We start from the raw sequence: 24,632 nt of genomic DNA, 5'->3' as shown, positions 1-24,632 counted from the left end.
ATGGATACCAAGTCCATCTAATATATCCATGTAATACATACATACAAAAATGGACACAGATACAACCATATTAGCTATAATCTACCATAAACATGCAAAGAGCTACTATAATAAACTTTAAACAATAGAAATAGATTCTCTAACCTCATTAGATAAATGGGTGCCCCCAGTAGGTATACTCTTGCCACTTTGAAGGTGACTGGCATAAATTTCCACTAAGTAGGTCACCAAGAATATAAGTCTTAAATTCTGCACTGGGCCAGTTAATAGATTCCATAACCTACCTGAGAGCAGAGCAGGCAAAGGAGAAATGACTGAGCGTGTGGTTTACTTTTCTATTTCCTCCCTCTTTATCTCTTGTCAGTGTGGCTTGACTTTTAATGTCTGGAGGGCCTCTGCAGAGATCTCATATCTATCCAGTACTTACATAAGCCCACCACAGATGGATGATGAACCCACCATGGTTTAGACATCTGTAAGGAAGCACCCATGCCCATCAATGCAATGTCACTTCCTGAGAACCAGCATAGAAAAAGGAACCCAATTATCATTTACCTATAAATATGTGCAACAAAAATTTATTGATCTATTAATATATAATGAGGTTTTAAGTACCCAATTCCATGTCACTTTGAGAGTTCTCTAAATAACACAAGATCTAGTGGTAGAAGAAAAATTCTACAGAAAAGCAGTGGCTCTGAAATACTCTGGAAAGGAATCCAAGTTCCCTCCAAATTGATAAAAATATATTATCGTAATGATAAAATCTAGAATTGGCTGCAGGACACGAGACAAATTCTTCTCAATGTCTAAATGGACAAAATTTTTCTGGATGGCAATTAACAAATAATATTGCACTTTTCCTATGGATTTAACCTATAGAAGCAAATAACCATAAGAAAAAACTCACAAACATGATGTTTGATAGTACTTAGAAAAACAGAAACAATCTACATTTTTATTTATGGAAAATTGACAATTTGTGAGATATCACTTAAATAAGTAATGTTATGCATTCTTTGATTCCCCCTTCTTTGAGTACTTACTGTATCCCAAGCTTTCCTTCTTGGATATAATAACTAACAGGCAGGGATTCCAGAAAGATGACATCTTAATCAATTCTGGGAAGAACATGTACCCCATAAGCAAGTAAACAATTGAAGTAAATACTTCTAAAACATAAAATGAGGAAAATGAAATAGTACTTCAATAGTAATGGCTGGTGGTGAGGTCTAAGAGGCTGCATCATATGAACATTTGACAACCTCCCTGGCTTTTACTCATACAGTATTGGTAACACATTTGTACTGATTAGATTTTGTCATCTTGACACAAAGTGTAGTAGCCTGGAAAGAAGGAACCTCAATTGAGGTATTTTCTCCATTGGATTGACCTGTAGCCATGTCTATGAGTCATTTTTTAAATTGCTAATTGAGGGATGAGGGCCCAAACCCCTGTAAGTAGTGCCATCCCTGAGCAAGTGGGCTTGGTTTCTGCTTCAAGTGCCTGCCTTGAGTTCCTGCCTTGAGTTCTCTTCATGAAGGACTGTAATCTGTAAATGAAATAAACTCCTTCTTCCCCAAGTTGGTTTTGGTCAGTGTTTTTATCACAGCAACAGAAAAAATATAACATCCATCCTAATTATGACAATTGAAGGGTCTGCAGCCACTTCAGAAGTCTCTTGTGGGTAGTAATGGCAAGATCTGACCCAAATTTGGTAAAATGAAAGGTTTCTCTAAGGAGGTAACAGTTAAATGCAGATCTGAGTATTTTTTTCAGTAATCTTTAGGATGTAGGGAAATGTACATAGTATAGTGGTAACATAAATGACATATTCAATAATGCCCCAATATATGTTTGTTAAATATTTGCTGAGACAGTCTAGCATATTGATTAGAAGCTTGGACTTGGATCCCAGCTGCCTAAGATAAAATCCCAGCTCTATCATCAACTAGTTCTGTGTGAACATATGTAAGGTAAACTAGTGAATCAGGGCAATTCTGGGAAAAATGGGGATGGCATTATAGTACCTACTACAAAGCCCGGTTGGGAGCATAAGATGAGTGACTATACACAAAACTCTTCACATAATGAAGCACACACCTGGGAATCACTAGTTTTTATTTACATTCATACATTAATTAAAATCAGAATATATACCACTAGTTAGCTATTCAAATATATTGGTGTATTAGTACCTTAATTGTAATTAATATACAATAATCTTTAGCAATTAAAATATAGTATGAATTCTATTATATGTATACATTTGAATGTATATATAACCGTACAGAACTATAAGCATGTTTATACACACACAAGATATTTCCATTTTGTAAAAAAAAAAAAAATGGGAATAAAATGGTAGGAATTGTATTTTATTGTCTTTGTATCGTTCTATGCTCTTTGCAGTTTTCATTCAAATGCAAATTTGCTTCCAAATCAGAATTTAAAAAGTCAATATGTATTTTTAGCACAAAAGTACTATGTGGATTCTGACCAGGATCAACTGGGATTCTAAGAGTAGAGGACAAAGACTGGAGGGATGTACTCAGATCACCTCTCCCCGGGATACTGTTACCTGAAAGCTGAGAGACACCCCCACCTCCCATCTGTCAGTCACCTACAAGCCATGTAACATCTGCTTTCTGCCAGACATTCTTTGGAGAAATTCAAGATGAACAGGGTATATGTACCCCTCAGGGAGTCACCTCAGAATGGGAATGAGAAATACCCATGATAGTCACAACACCAGAAACTCAAGAAAGAGCTATGATGAGGATGTCAACTGACTTCTTTGCGTTACCATGAGGATTGGACGATGGGATATTGACCAAATGTAGACAGCTTCATGTAATGGGCTTGAGGAGTCTGCAAATTTCAATCATTAGTTATCAAGGTCTGGTGTGAGCAGGAATCTAAAGTGTGTCTTAATCACATGCCAGCAAGATCGGCTAACCTGGAGTGTGGGGGTTCAGCAGGGCCAAAAGTATCGTACTCCAGAGAAACACTCCAAGGCCCAGTCAGCATGCCTGATTGTTAAAGCAAGTTTGAAAAAGGAAGACTGAATGGTCAGGGGAATTGGAGACACAGAAAAGTTCAAGTTCTAGTTCTGCCGCTTACCATCTGGGTAACACTGGGCAGACCACTAAAACCTTCATCTGCTTCCTCATCTGCGAACAGTGACTAGACTTCACTGGGTACTTTGGTTTTCGAGTGTGATAACGGACTTAGGACACCCTAAGCAACATTCAAATAGTTGGGATAAATAAGCTACTCTAGCTTTAATGTACTGTTTTCAAGAAAACTTGGCTTTTCAACATTTACCTTAAACATTAATAGTTTTTTTTGAAAGAAACTGTATATGTTACACCAATTATTTTTGAGTTTATAGCCTGATTGGCTTGATTTATTTTTTCAGAGCCTGAAACTCATCAAAGTCATCTAGACCATGGAACTCTAAAAGCTGCTCACCATTTTTTTTCCTTGGGTAACATTTCCTGAAATACTTTCTTAAAACATTAAACTGAAGGTAACTGCCTAAAAATGAAATGGAGACCCATAATTGCAAACTGTTTTCATGTCTGAAGAAGTTTCAAACACGTTTAAGGACTGACTTGTTCCTTGTTACCAGCTCAGAATCTGGTTATAAAAGTATAGCACACAGCCAAGGTCTGCCTGCAGGGCCAATGGGCAGCAGCAAACAGAAAATTGAGGTCATTACCTGGAATAGTTAGGCAAAAAGGAAACGTGTCAATGAAACCAAATCGAGCCAGCCCCCAAAGACTGAAGTCCCCAGAGGACTGAAGTTTGCAGCTGTGGAGGAAGTTCAGGGAGGGGCCACTACAACCTTCCCCACACCGTTCTTCCTTGCCTCTTAATCCTTTTCAACTTGAAGAAAAACTGCTGTTATTTCTGGAGAAATGATATACGTCTGCCATTTTCTCGTATTTTCAAAAAGATTCACTAAGGCTGATCGAAAAGGCTTAAAACATCTTCATGGCAGAATCCTTGATAAACATTTCACCTAACGATTTTGAGGCCGGGGCGAAGCTGACGTGCCACAGATGACAAACCAAAACAACAATATATAAAACAGCTGCTTTTACTTGAAAGTCTGGAAAGGCATCTTCCAACCAGAGCTGGCACAAGAAAATTAAAGAAAACAAGTCAGCTACCTTTACCTTACTTATTCTCCCCAAAGTTAGATTGAAAGAATCCAAGGCTTTGTTCATTCAAACTAACGGCCAATAGCAATCCAATGATTACTTATTCCCATTCACTTCCTAAAGGTGAGACTATTTTAGGAAGCTTTCGTTCCTCAGCTGGAGAAAATGACCAAATTAAACTCATCACTCAGCTTCCAAAACTAAAAAACAAAACAAAACATGGTTTTATTGAAAATCCACCTGTTCTGTATCCACCATGTTTTATTTGGCTTTTGTTAAAACACAGGAATCCGTGTTTTCTTAAATTTGCCTTGTTCTCTACTAAACTATTCTGTTTTCCAATTTCACTTAATACAAGAACAAAAGAGAGGGCTAGAGAGATGGCTCAGCAGTTAAGAGCATTTGGCTGCTCTTGCAGAGGACCCGGGTTTGGTTCCCAGCACTCGCAACGGTGGCTAACAACCATCTGTAACTGCAGTTCCAGATAATCAGACGCCCTCTCTGGCCTTCATAGGCACCAGGTAAGCATGTGGTACATGAACATACATACATGCATGCAAAACACTCATATACATAAAAAAATAAATCTTGAAAAAGAAAAGGTAAGAGTGCCTTGTGTGTTGCCCAGGCCTGTAATGCTCACTGCTGAGGTGAGAGGATTCCAAGTTTGAGGTCAGGCTACGCTAATAATTTTTACCAGGCTTGATCTTGTTCAATGAGTTCTTATATTTTGAAGATCATATGTTTTACGACCCAGGATGTGGAGAGTACAGTTATAGAGTTTACTAATAGCCAAAATTTTCAAACATTTGTGTAAACTTAACAAAATCATTCATATGCTTGAGAATAAAAATATATTAAAATGCACAAATAATATATAAATAAAATGTAAATGTATATAATACATAAATCTCTCTGTATATTTGGTTGGCTTGAGACACGGTCTCATGTAGTTGTAGCTGACCTTCAACCCCTAATCTTTGTGTACACACCTCCCAAGTTCTAGGAGTACACCAGGTATTTACCAGAATGCCCAGCTCTACAGTGTCACTTCGGTGAACTACTTTTGCTAACCACAATAATTTGTGAATGGTTTAGTGGCTTACACCTTGAAATGTCACTTGTCTGCTTTGATCTGATTTCAACCACAGATAATTACACTACTAAATTCTAAGTGGTAGTTCAAAGCCAAGGGAAAATATAACTCACCATTATAGCTATAAATATGGTCCTTACATTTGAAATTCACACCCTAAGTGTTTTGATCTAGAAATAAAATTAAAGTCACTCTACCTTAAAGGCCTATCAGAAAATTTTCAGGTAAGTTTCTACAGTTGCTACTCTCAGCGAAACGTTAACAAGAAGCTACTTGTTTCAAAAGACAACTTGGCAATAGATGGAAGATGGTAACAGAGAATGAGACACTAGAAAAAGGTCACTGAGAGTCATCGACTTCCCTTCTGTGTGCCCATCATAATACCTGGTTTTGCTTTACTTTTGTTCATGAGGAATATGACCAGCAGACAGAATTTAAAATATGACTTTGATAGTAGTGAATAAAATGTCTTAAGGCAGGTATGGTGGCACACACCTGAAATCTCCACCCTGGGCACGCAGAGGCAGAAGGTGGTGAGTTCAAGACTAGCCTGGATTATAGTGAGACCCTGTCAAAAAGCCCAGGGTTGTGAATGTAGCTTAGTGATAAAACATCTGCTTAGTTTGTGAGAGGCCCTGGGTAGATCCAGAATGAAGAAAAAAAAATTAAAGAGAATTCTCCAGATTGGAAAGCATAGACGATTAAGCCTGAGAAGTAGTGATTGAAATAAATATGTAGACATAGACTCAAGAGTTATTTAGAAAAAGTAAGAAATCAGAACTTTGAAATCGCCAATAGAGGGATGGGATCAGCCAAAGAATAGCTTTAAGTCTAAAAAACTGGAACAAAAACCATACAAGGAAAATAAATACAACTTTGGATTATCCACGGATAGCTAGTCACCCACTTTAGTGAGATGAAGGGCTTAGGAAAATAGGACAAAATTGAAAGGATTTGGCCGGTACCCTAAAATAATAAATTGAATAAAAAAAATTCAAAAGTCAGTTACAATTCTGAGACTGCGATTTGTGGTGACCAAAGGCCTCAAAGAACTGAAATTGTCATTTTTCTTGGAATTCTCTAGTGATGAGTACATGACTGCAATAAAATGTGTGCTCAGCAAAGGCAGCCTGGCTGGCTGCTTAGCTTGAGAGGCTAACTACACAAAACAAACAAGCAAATTTTGAGTGTGGACTGAGAGGAGAGGAGGGGAGAACAGGGAAGGGGAGGAGAGGTCGGGTCTTAAGGAACGAATATAATAAATATATTAGTGGCTCTTGTAGTAAAAAGAAGTGGATAAAGGGGGCAGGGATGGTCAGTCAGATAATTAAACGGGAAAGATCAACAGCAGAGTGAAAGGCAGGAAGAACAGGGGTGCAGGAAAGAGGAAAAGGGAAAGAGTGAGCAGGAATGTAATGGAGGTGCCAGGCTGGAAGAGATGCTGCCTCCTCCTAATTCTCATGATTACATCTATAAAGACACAAAGAGAGAATATACGAATGTGAAAATTATGCAGTCACATTTAGTGAGCAAAAATGGAAAGCATTAAAATGTTTCCTTAATAACTTAAAGTAAATAAATTAATAGCTCCTGTCACATTGATTCATCTATTGCATGTGGGAGCTCAATAAATGTTAATTGAATTAAATTAATAACATTTGCTCAACGGTAGTAAAAACTTAATTAACTATCTTACCTTTGCTTAGTTTATACCCATTGATTCTTTCAATTACTTCTGACCCAAACAGGGATTTTCTAGTTCACTGATTTTCAATATAGACTTCATTTTTTTTTCTAAGAACTATAGAGACACTCCTAATTTTTGTCCCAATTTTGATTTGGTTTTTGTTTTCAGTTGAAAAATATTGTTTTCTCTGAGTTAATATCAAGACCTATATATAGAGTCCCAAATATAGTTTCTCAGGTCCTTTATCTAGTTCTAAAATAGTTCCCCAATGGAAGATGTGATACCACTTTTCATGTGTTTCACCCTTTAACTTATGCTGCTTTTGAATACTTTGGGTACCATGTCAAATAACACGATAAAGAAAGGAATCGGGGGGCGGGGATTATTGTTAGCAACCCAGTTATAAAAAATGGAAGATGTCAGTAACATTCACCCAAAAAAAAATTGTGGCTCACTTCAGATGTCAGAATTCTGGGTTGAACAGACTGGGTTCTGAAATGTGTGTATGTCAGATGATTTTTTAATGAGCAACAGATAGCTCCCACTGGGGGAATGAAAAAAATAAAAATATAAACAGAGATATAGAATTAAAATAACTTTATGAATGGCAGCTAAGTTCTCCATAAAATCCTCTCTGCACAAACTTAGTGAGTTCCAAATGGTTGCTTAATGTAGCATACCACTTACATTCAAAATGCTATACTTAAAAAAATGCTATACTTAAAGTTGTCTCAAAATTAAAAAGAGAATCATATACCACTTGGCTGTAAACTGTATTCTCTGCATGTTTTTACATTCTAGTAACCTCTATCCAACTTTTTTTTGTTACTGAATTACTTTGTGCAAAAGCAATTTAAATTACATGCAGTCTGACTACGTGTGATAATTCGAACTGATTATTAATGAATTCTGTTAAGCAAAGAGCTGCTGTAATCTCTATACTCATCATGGCTTTGTGTCTATCAACTCTTTCTGAGCGGCTGTTTAATGTACAGTACAAAGCAGCTGAACCTGAATAAGAGGGTTCCCCAGTGTATGAGAAATCAACTGTACTTTTCAACTACCGGGCAAAGAAAGTCTGTCAAACTAAGGTATTTGCAAGATTGGATTTGGGTCAATGACACAACTCAAGTTTTAGGGAAAAGAAGGTTTTGCGGATGTGCAGCCTTCCTCAGCCACTAGAAAGTTGAAATACAAGCAAAACATGAATTAGAGATTCGTTGTATAATATATAGATGACAAAAGCAAGAGCAAAGCTTTTGGAATTCAACAGCCCTAGGTTCAAATCCCAGTTCTAATCTTGAGTACTGAGGAGTCCTTGGACAATTTACCTAAAGAAAGTCTCAAAGCCTTGACTCTTCTCCTTTATCTGTTAGCTAGAGAGAGTAAGTTCTACTTTTCCCTTCTTTTCAAGGAAGCTAATAATATCTATCTCCCAGATTCTTTCAGACTGAGATGTTTGAGTTTAATAAAGTATTAAGCAATAATATAGAACTCGACATACAAATGGATATAACATGCATATTGGTGTACAAAGAAGTGGCCTTCAGCCTGAGCAATTTTGTCCCCATGGAGAAAGTTGACAAGGCTAACAGTGATTTTTGATTACCATAACCTGGAGGACAAATGCCACTTGGAGTCTACTAGGCAGAAGAAAGAGAGACAGGACAGCTAGCACTCTACCGTCTCCCTCTCATATAAAATTATCTCAAAATATCAACATTGCTAAGGCAGAATTTAAATAGCCATCTCATTGAGATGCTGGCTGATGATTGGATGCATTCCTACCCAAGGAAGGAAACTCAATGATTACTTTCATTTTGACCACCACCATTATCATTGTATTGCTAATATGGTAAGTTCCTCTTGCGTTAGAGGAAACCTACACTGTCCCAATGTTTGGAGCTAATTCTATTTCAATATTCAGTGTTCAATACTGCATTAATTGCTGTCAACAATAGATGTTTTTCTTGAACCCCTTCTTCTGCCAATCTTTTTCAGTATGGATTAAACCACCACCAAGAGATTTAAAGCCAGCAGCATATGGGGAAAGGAATAAAAATTAAACATTGTCGAAAACCAAGGCTGTTTGGAAAATGGGAAAGAAACAAAAATGGCCTGAGACGACTGTGTGTGGCAGACTGTTTGGTCTGGTTCCAGTTTAAGTCTTCAGAGAGCGACCATCTCATGATGGGCTTTGAGAATCACTGATTGACAAGTTTGTGGGTTATTCTTTTTCTTCCCCTCTCACAAGTGGAAGACTCCTTAGGGCTCTGATACGTCTGTGTATTTGATTCACCTGGGAAGTTTCAGTAAGTTCCCCAGAGACTCAACTGGTCAGCTGGGGAGGATGGTGCCAGCACTTTCCAACAGTTCAGAAATTTTAGATTTCTCAGGTGATTCTACTCTGAAGAAGTATCAAGGAAACACATCCCCAGAAAGCAGGACCAAGCAGAGACTGTGATTTGCCATAAAGAGGCAATTTTGAAATAAGCAGTAAAGATGGAATTAGTAAGAATGTATTTCCTGAACTGAGCTGGATGTGCATAGCAATGTCAAGCCAGGCTCATTTAAGTGGCTCAATAAGTGTTTCCGAGTCAGTCAAACCCTTGGCTCCCTATGGAAAAGTGATCCCAGGAACACATATTGTCCATCTCCCTGTAGTACCACCAAATCACCAGTACTGGTGCTTGTTTGGGGCTAAAGATGTCCCTAGGAGCCAGCCTGGCCATGTGTTTAAGAATATGTGCTTCAGTTTCCTCTTTCCCCATGTTGGAACTTTGTTTACAGGTCCCATGTTGGAACTTTGTTTACAGGTATAGGCATATTATACACTAACTGCATTTCCATCCAGCTTCATCCTCTCTCTGACATGACTGGGTAAAAAGCTTCCCTTTACACACTCCTAAGTACCGTAATTACTTTCTTTACTAACATGTGGGGTGCTTATGAAGGCCAAGAACCATACCTATTTTAGTCACTACTGAATCCCAATACTTAGTCTAGTGTTGGATCCACCACAGATCCCCCACTGTTATATGGAGTGAGTGAATGAACGTAGGAGTTCCAAAATACATGATGTATGTGGCTGCCTCAGCTTTCTCTATGGCTCTCCAAACCAGAATCTTGGTCAGGATATTGGCAGAAGTTCCCAGAATACCTCTCTTAGTCATCCCAGCTGATTACAAGCAATAAAGCTTGTTTCCCCAAAGACAGTTTCAAAGTCAGAGAAGCCATCTCCTGGCTAAGGACCTAAAAGTGCAAATGTCCAGGTCAAACCATCTCATATAGGAAAGGAACTGTCTGAGAACAGAAGTAAGAAGATATGCCCACTGGTGCAAAAGTGGTACAAATGCCATGGAAGTAACCAAACACTTTCTGTGAGATGCTGTAAGATGCAGCTATACTTGGCACAGTTATCAGAAACAAAGACCTTTGTCTAGCTAGGACATAGACCTAGGGGAAGATCTTACTATTATTATTCTGCTAAACAGAAATAGTATTAAGCCAACTCTTAATAATTTAATGTTATACCCATAGATTAGTGATATTCAACCCTCATTAGAGAAGCTTCTTTCTGCAGTAGAAGGCAATTGATCAACTTGCAGAGAATAAAAGACAGTTGAGTGCTCAGCTCTAAATGGGACATTTATATCACATCCTTGCCCCCAAGACTCGGGGATTGTCACCAAAGAGGGGGTGGAAAGATTGTAAGAGCCAGAAATGGTGGACAACTATAAGGAAACAGTATTTACACTATTTCACCAATAGCTGGGCAGTTGCACATACTCAGAGTACTTGTGACGGCATGCATAAGACCTGCATAAGCTCAATTCAGATAAAATCCCAGCAAGAGCAGGGGAGGTGGACACGAAGTCCTACCCCTAGCTGAGGAGGCAATTGATAGCTGCTGGGAAATGGAGAGTCAGCTTTCTTTAAGGGTGTGATGTCTGGCCAGTCGACCATGCTACAGAGGGTAGACCCACCCCTGGGAGTATTTGGGCAACACAAAGTGACTTTATGGACTTTAAAAAATTAAAAAGAGGATGTGAAGTTTGGGGTGGGGAGGTGGGAAAGGATCTGGGAATAGTTGAGGGAGACAGGGTGAATATGATCAAAACATATTGTATGAAATTCTCAATTAATAAAAATCCTATTTAAAACAAACAAACAAAAAGAATGAGCCTATAGACTACTCATCTCAACCTAGGTTTTATTCTCCTAAAGAGAAGGCAACTGAGGTTTGTAGAAACAAAAAAGAATTAATACAGGGGTTTGTGATCGTGACCATCAGAAGCGTGGTAGCCTGCCTGCCCCTCCTCCTGCATCCCATTTTCATGACACTCTACCACGGCAGCACATGCTGGGACTCTGTTGATCCAAGTGGGTGGTTTCCTCAGTTCTCTGCCTTATCATTCCCAATATGTGTTACACATCAAGTTGAAATTTGCAACATATATAAAATTCTATGATGGCAACGTTTCTATTCTTACTTTTTAAAAAATAGTAATATTTATTCCCTTTAAGAAGGTATTATTCCTTCAAAGTATGGAATGTGAATTTTCTTGAAAATATCCATTCTTAGATCACTAGGTCTTGTAAACTACACTGGGTTTGTGTGTCTGTTTTCTTTTTTTCATCTAGATACACACCTCACAAATGAAAAGCGTGCCGACGAGAAACCCATTAATGCTATCGTTATAAATTCAGTATCCGAATTCAGTATCACAGATGGACCAGCCAAGGAAGCCCCCAATGAGAAAAACCTGTCAGGATCCAGTACATCACTCTCATCCCTCGAAGAATGCCAAACGAAATTTTCCTACCTCCAAACTGATAATTCAGTCCATCAGAGAGACACTGACGGTATGTTTCTCAGAATTCAACCCATCTCTAAATAAAGCTCCAAGCCCCAGCCCTTGTAAAATCACTACATATGCTGTTAGAAAGCAAAAAAAAAAAAAAGCTTTATGAATATTAAACAGGATGACTTCAATTTGCAAACCCTGCTGAGTGACATGTGTCAAGGTCACTTTGTAGCTGGGAGATGCTTGGCAGAGTGTTTGCTCTCAAAGCTGGGAGTTAGAGGCTGTGTGTTTTAAGAAGCTCAGGCAGGCCTCATCCTTCTCGGATGAGGTTGGAAAGGCAGCAGAAACAAAAACTTTTCTCAGATATGAGACCATTCTGCCAGGGAGGGAAAATATAATGAAAACCTATTAAAATCCTGGAAACACAGAAATGTGGCTTGTAAGAAGACGGCTCAGTTGGTAAAGTTCTTGATATATAAGAAGGAGGACCTGAGTTTGGTCCCTAGAACCCATGTAAAATTGTTGGGAATGGTGTGTGCTCTTGTAATCAATCCCACCACCAGGGAGGTAGAGACAGCTGGATCCTTGGGGATTCTCCGGCCAGCCAGTCTTGTCTACTTGACAAGCTCCAGGCCAGAAAGAGACTGTGCCTCAAAACAAACAAATGAACAAACAAAAAACCAAAAACAAAAAAAACAAGGTGGTCAGCACCTGAGGTTCATGTTTGGCCCCCACATGAGTGCACACAGGAACATATGTACCTGTACCTGTGTGTGCACTTCTACACATTCAAAAATATGCACTATATCAAGATGTTTACATTAGCAGTCTCTGGAGAAGTGTTGCCTTTTACAGGTAATATTTGATCAAAAGCAACCCTAGACGAATACCCCATGTATTACCATGTTCCATCAGCAAAACCAATTTCAGATTCATTTGGTGCTAAATAATCAGCATAATCAAATTCAAAATCATGGACTCTACATCATGACATATGAAGTTTAACTCAGAATATCTTTGCAATGACCTTTACAGGAGATATAAGTCCCTCAAGAATTTTGTAATGTTTAGATTTGGTATCTACAATTGCATTGAAAAATAAGCCCGGGTTTCTCAAAGGAAGATAAAGCAATGTATTATGTCTCCTCTGCGCTTCATAGCTCATTACTGAAAATAAGAAAAGTTCTTAAAGCTTGTAGGGAGCTTTTTGGGAATCCCATTAAGTTCGCTCATGATTCTGAAGTTCATTCAGTGTATAAAACCTGACAAGTTTTGGGTTTTGTCTTTTTTTTTCAACCTCTGAATCTCACTTTCTCAGTCAAATACCAGAGCTAGTGACACTGCACAGGTCATTTGAGCTATTCTGCGATGGAATACCACAAATAAAGCATCTTACAAAAAAACTGTCACACAGAACTTTGATTTTAGATTTTAGTGTGATGGCAGTTTCAGTCAGGAAAGAGAGACAGGACTTCTATGTGTTATAAATGTGCTGTCTGATACAGATGTTGATTTGGGTACTTTAAAGTAGAAACTACAGTCTTGATTGATTAAGAAGAGAAGTAAACGAGAGCAACTCCTAAGGACTATGACAAGGGAAGGGGATCCCAGCTAGAGGCCCCTACAAGGTCACTTCTGGTGGGATGGCTCAGTCATCCCTTGAAGCCACCAGATTATAAGATTAGATCCCCAGAACCCATGTAAAAAATCCAGGCATAGTGATGTGCTTGTAATTCCTAGCACTACGGAAGCAAAGGCAGAAACAGGGGATCCCCAAGGCACACTGCCCTTGAAGCCACCAGATTATAAGATTAGATCCCCAGAACCCATGTAAAAAAATCCAGGCATAGTGATGTGCTTGTAATTCCTAGCACTACGGAAGCAAAGGCAGAAACAGGGGATCCCCAAGGCAAACTGGCCAGTCTATTTAGCCTACTTGATGAGCTCCAGGCCAGTGTGAGACTCTGCCTCAAAGGATATAGATAGCATTCCTGAGGATGATACCTGATGTTCCACACACACACACACACACACACACACACACACACACGTTAAAATAAATAAACACTTCTTCTACCCAGCTCAAGTTAGATGACTCAGTCGGCTTAAAGTTGGTAGATTTTGAAGTATTCCAAGAATAGGCAGACAATATAAATATTATGTGAAACTTCTAAATGTTCTAATATTGGTAATGACTTCTGTTTATTTTATGGTACTCAAGACACTTTCCACAATATGTCTTTGGGATAACTTTGGTCTACAGACCAGAGCCTCAATCTAGCATGATACTGCTGCTGAAGTTACTTTGGCAGAGATGAATGGCAGACATGCAAACAGGCAGGGCAGGAGAGCTCTCTGTGAAAGCATTCTGATACAGAGCATTTCTGTGGATTGCAGTAGGGAGGCACGGACAGTCATCATGGGCATCAGACTAGCAGTCCCAGAATTAGGAACTGCCTTGTAAATATCCACAGACACAGTGTCCCTCAACAGTCATTCTGTCTGTCCTGTCAGGAATCCTGTGAAAAGAATCATGAGAGTTGTATCTTTCCATACCGAGGGAAAGAAGGAAATGGTTGCTCTGCTAAAATGGTGACTGATACTTAAGAAGAAAGTTACAATTTCTCTTGTTCAAAAAGAGCAAAGGAGAGCAGGAAGGATATGTGAGTTAGGCCACTTATTAGAAGATTTGACTAAGGTCAGAATGACTCAGAACACTTGGGGTTTTCAGGCAAAGACACAAAGTCACAACCCACTCTTTCTGTCTCTCTTTGCAATAAAGAAAAAATTTTCCCAATGAAAGTAAAAAATCTCAGACTAAGTCCCACAAATAGTGATTAGAAGGAAAAAAACAAAAACACTCATTATCCTAAACGGCAAGGAAATGAAGAGTTAAGTCAGGCACATTTCATTTAGAGGATTTTTGATAGTAATTAATTTAAGGATGCAGAAATTGAGAAGTGGGGGTCATTGTTCGTACTGAGATAAATACGGAAATATCTTTCAGGAACAGCAGGGAAAACAGAAGGGAAGAAAAGGAGAAGATCGCATCCACTTTCATATAGCTTGTGGTTAATTTATTTTCAAATGTATAAATGAGTGCTAGGAATGGATGCTTAATTGCTAATATCTATTATTTATATACATTGCCCCACTTAAAACAGGACAGAAAAGGCTCACACATGCAGATTTTGTAAAACGTGTTATATCCATTAGCACAGTTCATGGGGTGTGCTCTGATGGGAATTTAAAAGCATCTTTACTGAACAGCACACACTCTGCACTGTAGCATAACTTTATTACAGAGTTGTGATCCATCGTGTGTGGTCTCTTTCCCAAAGGAAATGGGGGAAAAACATCCAGGGAACTATGTGATACCTGCTTGTAGGTCAACCATCTTCTGCTTGCAAAAGTATCCCTATGGGAAATGATGCCAGAGATATACATCACCTTAGACTGTTCAGGTACCTTAAAAAATAATCATGAGAATATGCCTAATTGATGTATAATTTTGAATTTCAGACATCTCATCCAGGTGGAAGGAGAAAATCATAAATACAAGATACCTACAAAGAATAGTCTTAATTACACCATGGGCTAGTGAATAAAATGATTACATTTTCTACACTGTAAATTTCATACAATTAAATGCAGTGGTGTCACCTTATAAAGTGTTTCAATTTTATAATTATTTCAGTTCATTTGCTCAGAAAAAAACATAAGCACAAATTTACCAAGTATCACCCAAATCTAGTCATTTGGGTTCTAAAAAAGCAATGTGGATGTTAGTTGTGCTTGTCTGAGTTTCAATAGATCTTGACATATTTAAGTAGCTGTTAAAATTGATAACATCAGGGATGATAGCCTTGACTGAGAAAGGCATTCAGTCACATTTTATTTATTCCCATTCTACATTATAGACATGTATTTTTAAAAGCCTAAGACAGGGGGAGGGCTTCCCAAAACTTTCCATTGTCAGCTGGTGCAATTGTGTGACTCTCTCTGTAGCAGCACATGAGTGCATGAGAAGGCCGGGTTTTGCCAGGCTGTTCTGGTCTCTCCTATCCCACTTTGCTTTAGGAGAGGACAAGGTGAGGTTGGTGTTTCTCTGGAGTCACTTCTCTAAGAACCATGCCCATCACATCTCAGCCTTTAAGCTGAGATCAAGTGAGGAACCGTGCTCTCCTCATTTTGCATAGTGACTGGCAAGGTTTCATGAGGGTGTTTCTGAAGTTGAAAAGTGTCTCTGAAGCTACAATTGGCAACAAGGAATGTCTCTGGTTCCTCCTACCCCCATGTGTGGTCATCACGCGCAAGACAGCAAGCCAAGAGGACAAAGTCGAGAACCACTGCAGGTGCCTGACAAGGGCTGACCCGAAGTGCATGTGTGGAGCATCCCGGCTTTGTTATCTTTTCCACTATAATTAAACATGATCCTCTCTAATGAGACACATTCTCCTTCTTAATTAGCCAATCCCCAATAGAACATTTAGCACCTCTGAAAGCTGCATTAATTCTTCAGTGTCATTAGAGTATCATCAGTTAGCACATTCCAGCCTGAAGGCACCCAAGGAAATGAATGGCCCTGAGAGGGATTTCTCGTGCCTTCTTGTTCATAGTCAAGTACAACTTCTGGTAGCACAGCCTGTGTGTCACCCGTTTGTCTTCTACCACCTTTATCCCAGGTTTAAGAACCAGAAAGGCCAGATGGGTACTCTGACAGCAGTAATTTAGAAATGATGCCAGGTGCTAGGTAGTTCAACAGAGGGGTTACCGTGTGCAGAATTTGTTATAAAGGTGCTAGGAGAGTTGAAAAGTCAAATACAGAAAAGTGTAAATTCAGAGATCTGCAGTCATGAGGGGGCTTTATGACTCTGTCCTGTGGCCCTCAGACCATAGTTGACTATTCCCACTGGCATTAGCTCAGAGACCTCTAGCAACTAACCATTCCTACACAGACCACTAGAAGCTAGCTTTATCCAGAGCCATGGGGAGGAGAGCAGGAAAGACACATGCAGCACCTTAGCCAACCTCCAGAGCAAGAGGACAGCAGAAGAAAACACCTGGGTTTCCCTTTCTCCTTCCCCAAGCCTCCTAGTTCCTGTGGCTGCTGCTGATTGGATGGAGCCAGGCAGGGGTCATGAAAACAATCTGAACCATCTACATTCCCAGCCTTGTGAACCAGAAGAGAGCATGGTTGCATGCTCAAAACTGCCAGGAAGAGAACAGAAGTATGTTACATCAAGGCCAACTGTAATCTCTGGACAAGACAATTCTGGGCTCGTACAACAACTCTACCACCTGCTGGGTTTCCTGGAACAGGGCTCTATAAATTCTATGAGCCCCAGTCGCCACATCTATAAACGAGGTAATTGTGTTACTTGGGGCCTTTGGAAGGCTCTGTGAGACTCGTGAAGCACAGAGGACTGTGGGTTGGATCCAGGTGAGATGTGGAAGTCCAAGTGAAGATTTTGGATACAGAAAGAATCAGATGTAAATCCAGGCTCTACATCAAGAAGGACATAGCAGTGACACTCAGTGACACCCAGTGACACCCTTCTCAACCTTGGACCTTTCATCTTAGACTCATTCGTGATTGATCCAATGAGAGATATGGCTTAACTACCTCTGTAATTTAGGATCTGATGGGAACAGAAATGAACTAGGCTAATACCACCATATGGGAATGGCTAGGAGGGAAAAAAATTGAGTTAGAGGCTGTACAAGTTTCATCAAAGATGTTGCTTAGAGGGAAGAAAGTGTTTTGAGGAAAGGCATTAAAGGTTTACAGGAGTTGGCAAAGTTAGGGTGCAGGGGTTGTGATACAAGCAGAAACCATACCATCCATTAAGATCATGAGTTAGGACCATTTAAAATAGTGGAATTCAGCATGTGTGGCTATAGCTCAGTGAATAGGGATCAACACAGGACCAGAAGTGAGAGAACATGGCAGGAGACCAACCATGCAAGTTCATAAGCTGACAAAGGCTATCAGATTTGAAGGGAGAGTAAGAAGTTTTCACTTGGGAATTAAAGTACCACAGGAGCCAATGAGTTTGAAGCAGGCTCAGGTGGTGGCAAAGCATCTTCAGGAGGAAGTTATTGCTATGTTCCTCATGACAGTTGACAGAGATTACAACCTAGATAGTGGCGAGTGACTGAACCTTGTGTGACAACCCTCAGGAAAAGAGAAGGTACTTCTGAAGAGATGACTTAGGCAGCTGGATACATGGTGTATTCTTTTGAACTGGCCAAAAGAAGGGACATTAATCATGGGCTATGACTCCAAATATCATGTTTATTAAACATTACAGCTCAGGAAGCTGCAAGCAAAGAAAAAAAATAGAGGAGAAGGGGAAGTCCAGGGCTCTTCAAACAGTTGCAAACTTTCCTCTGAACTGTTTATAGTACTTCTGTGCAAACATAAACAAAATGAGCATATGCAAAAAAGCTCAGCCTGCTCCTGTAGAATTATTTAATTTGCCTTTTAGGAAAACTACGGCACACACTTGAAAGTTCGAAAAATCTGTTTGCAATTCATTAATGTTACTATGGTTTGCTTGGGCAAAAGGCTTTGCCTTTTATAACCAAATAAAAGGGACTGACTTAGAAACAGGAAAAAAAGAGCTCCATTCTCAAGTATAAAAGAAGGTGGGAGGAAACAAATTCAAACTTTTTTGGATAAATAAAATCTCTGGTATACAGCAGAAGGAGAGGCCTGAAGAGTTTGCTAGTTTCAAAGAAGCTCTGACAAATGTTGCTAAAGCAAAAGGTAACATGCCCTCCTGCATTTACACGCCATTTTACAAGCAGGCTTTTCACACTCCAGTAAGAATCACCAGCTCCTATTACATAGTCACCTCACAACCTATTCTACTTTTTCCAAACCAGACTTTCAGCATTGCAAGTATAAAGGACAAGACTCAATGGGATGGATTATTTTTATAGGGTCATAACCCTCAGTAAGTGTCTTGAGCCCTCAGTCTGAGGGATCACGTGTAGAATTTGCTGGTGATATTTTTCTACTGATAGCAATTTCTTTGCCAAGAGCTGATAAAGTAGCAGAGTTGGCACTGGTCAAATTTGAGGAGGTTGTGCATCCCACATCCTTGACCACCAACATCCCCTCTTCCGAACAGCCTAGGCGAAACTGAGTCTATGGACTATTATGAACTTACTCCTGAATTTTTGTGGGTGGTTTGTGGTGAGTTATGAGAGATGAGTGAGTTGGCCATATGCTGGAAGCTGGCGTTAAGTGAATAAAAATATACCCAGCCTGGCAGAGAGCTGAGTGTGCACGCTGCAGAGGTATTACGGAGCGGGCTGTCTGCACTATAAATGCTGAGGAATGTCCGCAGCACCTGCATCAATACGCTGCAATTAAAGTCGCAGTAAAAGTCATGGTTTGCATGTGCATGTGTGCGTGTGCATGTGTGTGTGTGTGCATGTGTGTGTGTGTGTGTGTCTGCATGCCTCTGCATGTGTGTATTTTAACCACCACCTTTCTAGGAAGAAAGAATAGGAGAATGAGGGAGGAAAAGAGGGAGCATAGATAACCCACTCTCTGAATTCACTTCAGAATTTTACCAGTGCTTTTATAATAAATCAAAACACTGGTTTTGACAATGTTTGCTCCTTTTTAGACCATGTTTTCCAGATTTTCCTTCTTTTGGAGATTATTCAGTTTATGAACAACGAAAGCAAATCTTGGCTGGGGAGATAGCTCAGTTAGTAAAGTGCTTGCTATGCAAGCATGGGAACCTGAGTTTGGATTCCCAGACCCAGGTAAGAATCAAAATCCAAACAAGAAAGCACATAACTGCAATCACAGTGCTGGAGAGGTGCAGACAAAATGATCTGTGGGGATTGTTGGCCAGCCAGCCTAGCCAAATTGGTGTGCTACAGGTTCAATTCAAGACCCTGTCTCAAAAATAAGGTAGAGTTGGAGGGGGGAGATGTGGGGTAATTATGATAGAAATACATTGCATGCCTTAAATTCTAAATAAATAAATGAAATTATTAAAAGATAAGGTGGTGATCCATCAAAGAAGATACTTGGTAACTTCTGGTCTCTGATCACTTGTACACACATGCACATATGCACATAGCCACACAAACGTATATACACCATACATATATACACAAACACACACATAGAAGAAAAAATTTCAGAAACATATTGATGAAAGGAAATCAATGGGACCAAAAGAGCCCTCAGACCACAGCATGGGCTACCAAGGGAATATCTCGTCTATGTGTTTTTCTTTGAGACAGGTACTCACTCTGTAGTCCAGGCTAGCCTTGAACTCTCATTCCTGTCTCAGCCTCTTTAGTGTGGAGGAAGTCTGTTAAGTATGTATATGTAGTTCCCATACAGTGTAATCAGGAAACCAAAAAGTTATTAATATTCTTATTGAAAAAAAGAGATTCTCATGAAGACCAAACTTTAATCAACTGATAAGCCCATCTAGAGGGGAAATTTTTCCTCAACTCATGCTAGAATGTTACTTTCAACCATAAATAATCGTCAGGTTATTTCTTACTTAGATGAAATATATAAGTACTTAACTTACTCTTTAAAAAATCAGAAATTTTTGAGACTTTTAAAACATGAAAATAAGTTATAATTTTAACAAGAGATCTGCTACATCATTCTAACTAACTCTCTTTATGGAGCACAAATATATAATAATCTATAACCCATTGCAGCTGTTTGGCTAGACTTACCAATTACCTCCAGTACCTTACAGATACTTTCCAGATTTTTTACATGTCTGCATAGTAAATTTTTAAACCAATTTTCTTAAAGTCGACTGATAAGATTTAAAACCTTTTAGACATGTGATGACGGCGGACTTCACTTAAACAACTTGAATATAAAATCAAGACTTTGCATAACTGGAGGAAGATGGAGACAGGAATTAAAAATAAAACACAACCCAAAAAGCTGTGATTATTTTAAAAAGCATTTATATTAAGTTTGGAACTGTGCTTTTAGCTTGCATTTGAATATGGGTGTGGTAGGTTTATGGGAAACCATGTCAAACACATCGCAAAGCCTGGTGACAAGAAACAGGATATTTACAGTCTGTCCTTGTCCCCTGCTCTGATGGCTTCTGGTGCAGCTGCACTTTGGAGGGTCCTGTTAGCATTCAGAGAGCTTGAGGGTCTAGAGACAGGTAATTAATGGTGTTCCTTCCCAGGACCTCCACAGGCAAAAGTAAACGAAGAGGTTCAGGATAAAGTGACAGCACAAGAAATAACTTGATTAGGCAGAATCAATAGGAAATGCTTGGGAAGTTAATAATGCAATTACGTAAGTAGTGAGCAATAGTGTGGGGGTGGAGGAGCTGGGCAGAGAAGTCGTATATATTACCCCTCATGTAGCCAAATACTGAAGAGGGGTTGGGAGATCGCTCAGTGGGTAAAGTGTTTGCTGTGCAGGCCTGAGGACCTGAGTTCAGATCACCAGCACAGACACAAAAAAGTTGGTTGTGGTGGTGTGTACCTGTAACCCTAGCACTGGGCAGGGGACTCTCTGCCTAGCTGAAATAGCAATCTCCAGGTTCAGTTAGAGACTTAGTTAAAAAAAAATAAACTGGAGATGGAAGTGAGGAAGACATGTCAAAGTCAACCTTTAGTCGCCACATAAGCCTGCACTTGCGGACACACACACACACACACACACACGCACACACACACACATACCCCAATAACAAAGAGTTGGCTATAAAGTTTATCAAGTACAACTCCCCATTTTTCTGCCTTTAACTGGCACCCCATATGTGTTGCTATTAATTTTCTTACCTTTCTTGTATTTTTAGTCCCATATTATAAATTTATATGTGTTTGTCCATGTGTAAGGGGGTGCACATGGACATATGTATGCCTGTGTACATGTAGAGGCCAGAGTTTAACCTTAAAAAAAACTTTAAAAAGTATGTGTGTTTTGCCTGCATGTAGATAAGTACACCTGTGTCATGCAATGCCTGCGGAGGTCAGAAGAGGCTGTTGGATCCCCTGGAACTGGAGTTACAGACAGTTGTTAGCTGCCATGTGGGTGCTGGGATTTGAACCTGGGTCTTCTGCAAGAACAACCAGTGTTCTTAACTGCTGAGCCATCTCTCCAGCCCCTAGAGTTCAACTTCTAATGACTTTCCTCAGGAGATATCCACTCTGTGTTTTGAGACAAAATCTCTCACTGGGAGGTGAGGCTTGCTGATTAGGCTAGGAAGGCTATTCCCCTGTCTCCACCTCCCTTGTTCTGGGAGTTGAAGCCTATGTTAGCACATAGAGCTTTTTATGTGGGTGCTGGGCATCAAATTCAAGTCCTCATGCTTGCTCAGCAATCACTTTACCAACTGAGCTATTTCTCCAACACCCATAATGCATTTTCTATTCTAATTGTGCATGTTTATGGGATGCAATATGATCATCACATGCACATATTACAATGTGCAATTGTAATGCTCAGATGGGGGTAGTCAGCAATTCCATTTCCTTCAACATTTTTTAAAGAGTTGTCTTGATTCATGTATAGTGATGACCTCTTTTTCTTTAAACAGAGCAGTGCGCCTCTCTCATCCTTACCTGTCTCTTCTGCCAGTTTTGGGACTGCCTCCTAATGCTCCCTGACACATGCGAAGCAGTGTGCATCAACCTATGCTGCCCCTCTCATAGGTACCACCATGCCTCGGATGAGAACCATCCACGAAATGACTGTAACTGCACCTGTGACATGGACTGCAGCCTTTTTGAATCCTGCCATGAGACCAGCGAGTGCCTGGAACTGGCCATGGAGATCTCAGAAATCTGTTACCGCTAGCACAACAGCGATGCATGTGGGAGAGCCTCTTGGTCAGGATAGGAAATTCCATTACAACACTCTAGAGCTCCATGTACCCAAAGGCAAGAACTATACATATTTCTTGGATGCTCTGGGCCATTTTATACTGCACCTGTCTGGGAAAGCTGATGTTGTCAACTCAATGGTTTTGTTTCAAATTTCACAACCATGTGGCTTGCTGAAAAACAGGATTCTTGATCACATATGATGAACAAATCATGAATAATTCTTAAATGCCATAGGTACAGGATGTTTCTTGACTGTAAAATAGCATGCTAAAGAGCCCTGTGTGCTTGCACTGAGCAGCCTGCATCATGGATTCAACCTCATTCACGAATTCAAGACAAATTAGTGCTTTCTTTTAAAATTGACATGCATTAGCTCATCTTTCTGATGGACTCATGCATAAACATTATGCATTATTGGTTATTATTAATAATGTATTGTATAACATCATTTGTAATTAAAAATTTATTTATACAGTCTCTTAAAATTCACTTATATGTACAGTTTAGATAGGACAGGGAATTAAATAAATTAGAATTAGTGTTCCTATAATTATAGCAGATGTCTCAGAAAGCTCTCCAACCAATGCATCTTGAATTGTATACTCCAGGAGAGCACTATAATTGTAGACCATATCATTATATGTCTGTGGCTGCATCCTAACAGGTCGGGCATATTCTTAATTTGTTACAGAAAGATGCTTATTCATTCCAATAAGCATAAGAAAGAACAAAATGTAAGTTTCAGAACAGGATCTCTGATAACCACCTCCTTCCTGCTTGTTAAGCACAATAAGCAACAGATTGTTAAAATGCATCGGTTCATTTTATAAACATGCATAGGTACCTAAAATAAATACACAAGCAGGAATTTCTTCAGTCCTGCATTCCCAATACAGCATGTACTTGGAAACGATAATTCTTTTATTCTGCTAATGAAGTAACTGATGATTATATTGAAAACTTTTTTCTTATAATATTTTAAAAGGCATGATGTAACCTACAATATTCTTTTCAATTCAAATAAAGTAAAACAAATACTGTGCATAGAAAGCACATGTAGGTTGGAGTAACTTTGGTATCTCTACTCTCTGTGGGTATAAAACAGGGAGGGAAATACATGGCTCATTGGATTATGTTTGTATGTTCCTATGGATGCAGCTCAGTGTGTTTATTTAGAAAGCACACTGTAACAATAACCAAACACAGAGTGGGAAAGTAAAGGAGCTGTGAGATACTTTTTGCAAGCTAAAGAAATAACTACAGTCAACAAACTCTAAGATAACTTTTTAGTTAAGTTTAGTTTTTACAGGCATTAGATCATTATAGACAAAAGCAATGTTTGTGCAGTAAACATTTTTTTAATCCTCAATAAATTCTCCCAACTTTGGATAGAAATTTTCTTTAAAAATACTGCTGAGCTACCATGGGAACAGATTTATCTTCTCCAAGCATTCTCCTGGCATTATGGTATATCCGCGGTTAATGCTGGCTTTTCTCCTGTGACTATCATGTTGTTCACGAACCACAGAGCATGAGACCACTCCATCCCCTGTCTGAAATATTGCATCTTCTCTTCCTTTCAGAAGCTCAAAGGCACAACTTCATACTCTGTACATACAGCTTTAGAGTATGGAAAAATAAAGGGAAGAGACTTGGCGGTGCATGCCTGCAATCAAAGCACTGGGAGGGGGCAGGTGGGTGATATCAGGAGTATCAGGAATTCGAGGCTATCCTCATCTATATAACAAGTTCAAGGTCCATCTGGGATTCATAAGACCTATCTTTATTTATTGTTTTGATTTATTTATTTATATTTTATGTGTATGATGTTATGCCTGTATGTGTGTAAGTGCACCCATGTCGTGCAGTGCCCATGGGGGACAGGAGAGGGTATCAGATCCCCTGGAACTGAAGTTATGGACAGTTATTAGCTGCCATGTGGGTGCTGGGATTTGAACCCTGGTCTTCTGCAAGAACAGCCAGTGTTCTGAACTGCTGAGCCATCTCTTCAGCCCCGA

At 39.4% G+C, this 24,632-nt stretch overlaps 1 protein-coding gene across 2 annotated transcripts in view; it reads left to right on the top strand.

The window, feature by feature from the left end:
* Mdfic2 (MyoD family inhibitor domain containing 2) overlaps nucleotides 1-22,585 on the top strand; it is a 129,990-nt gene extending 107,405 nt beyond the window's left edge. For both annotated transcript variants that reach the window (XM_008827148.1, XM_029560618.1), the window contains 2 exons: nucleotides 11,597-11,818; nucleotides 22,326-22,585. In XM_008827148.1, coding sequence (XP_008825370.1) covers nucleotides 11,597-11,818; nucleotides 22,326-22,585 — 482 coding nt within the window. The remainder of the gene's footprint in view (nucleotides 1-11,596; nucleotides 11,819-22,325) is intronic.
* The last annotated feature ends 2,047 nt before the right edge of the window (nucleotides 22,586-24,632 follow it).

The sequence above is a fragment of the Nannospalax galili genome, unplaced genomic scaffold (assembly GCF_000622305.1).
Source record: "Nannospalax galili isolate Female #2095 unplaced genomic scaffold, S.galili_v1.0 scaffold1051, whole genome shotgun sequence".
NCBI lineage: Eukaryota > Metazoa > Chordata > Mammalia > Rodentia > Spalacidae > Nannospalax > Nannospalax galili.
Note: the sequence above shows the minus strand (reverse complement) of the source record. Positions and strands in the feature narration are given on the sequence as shown.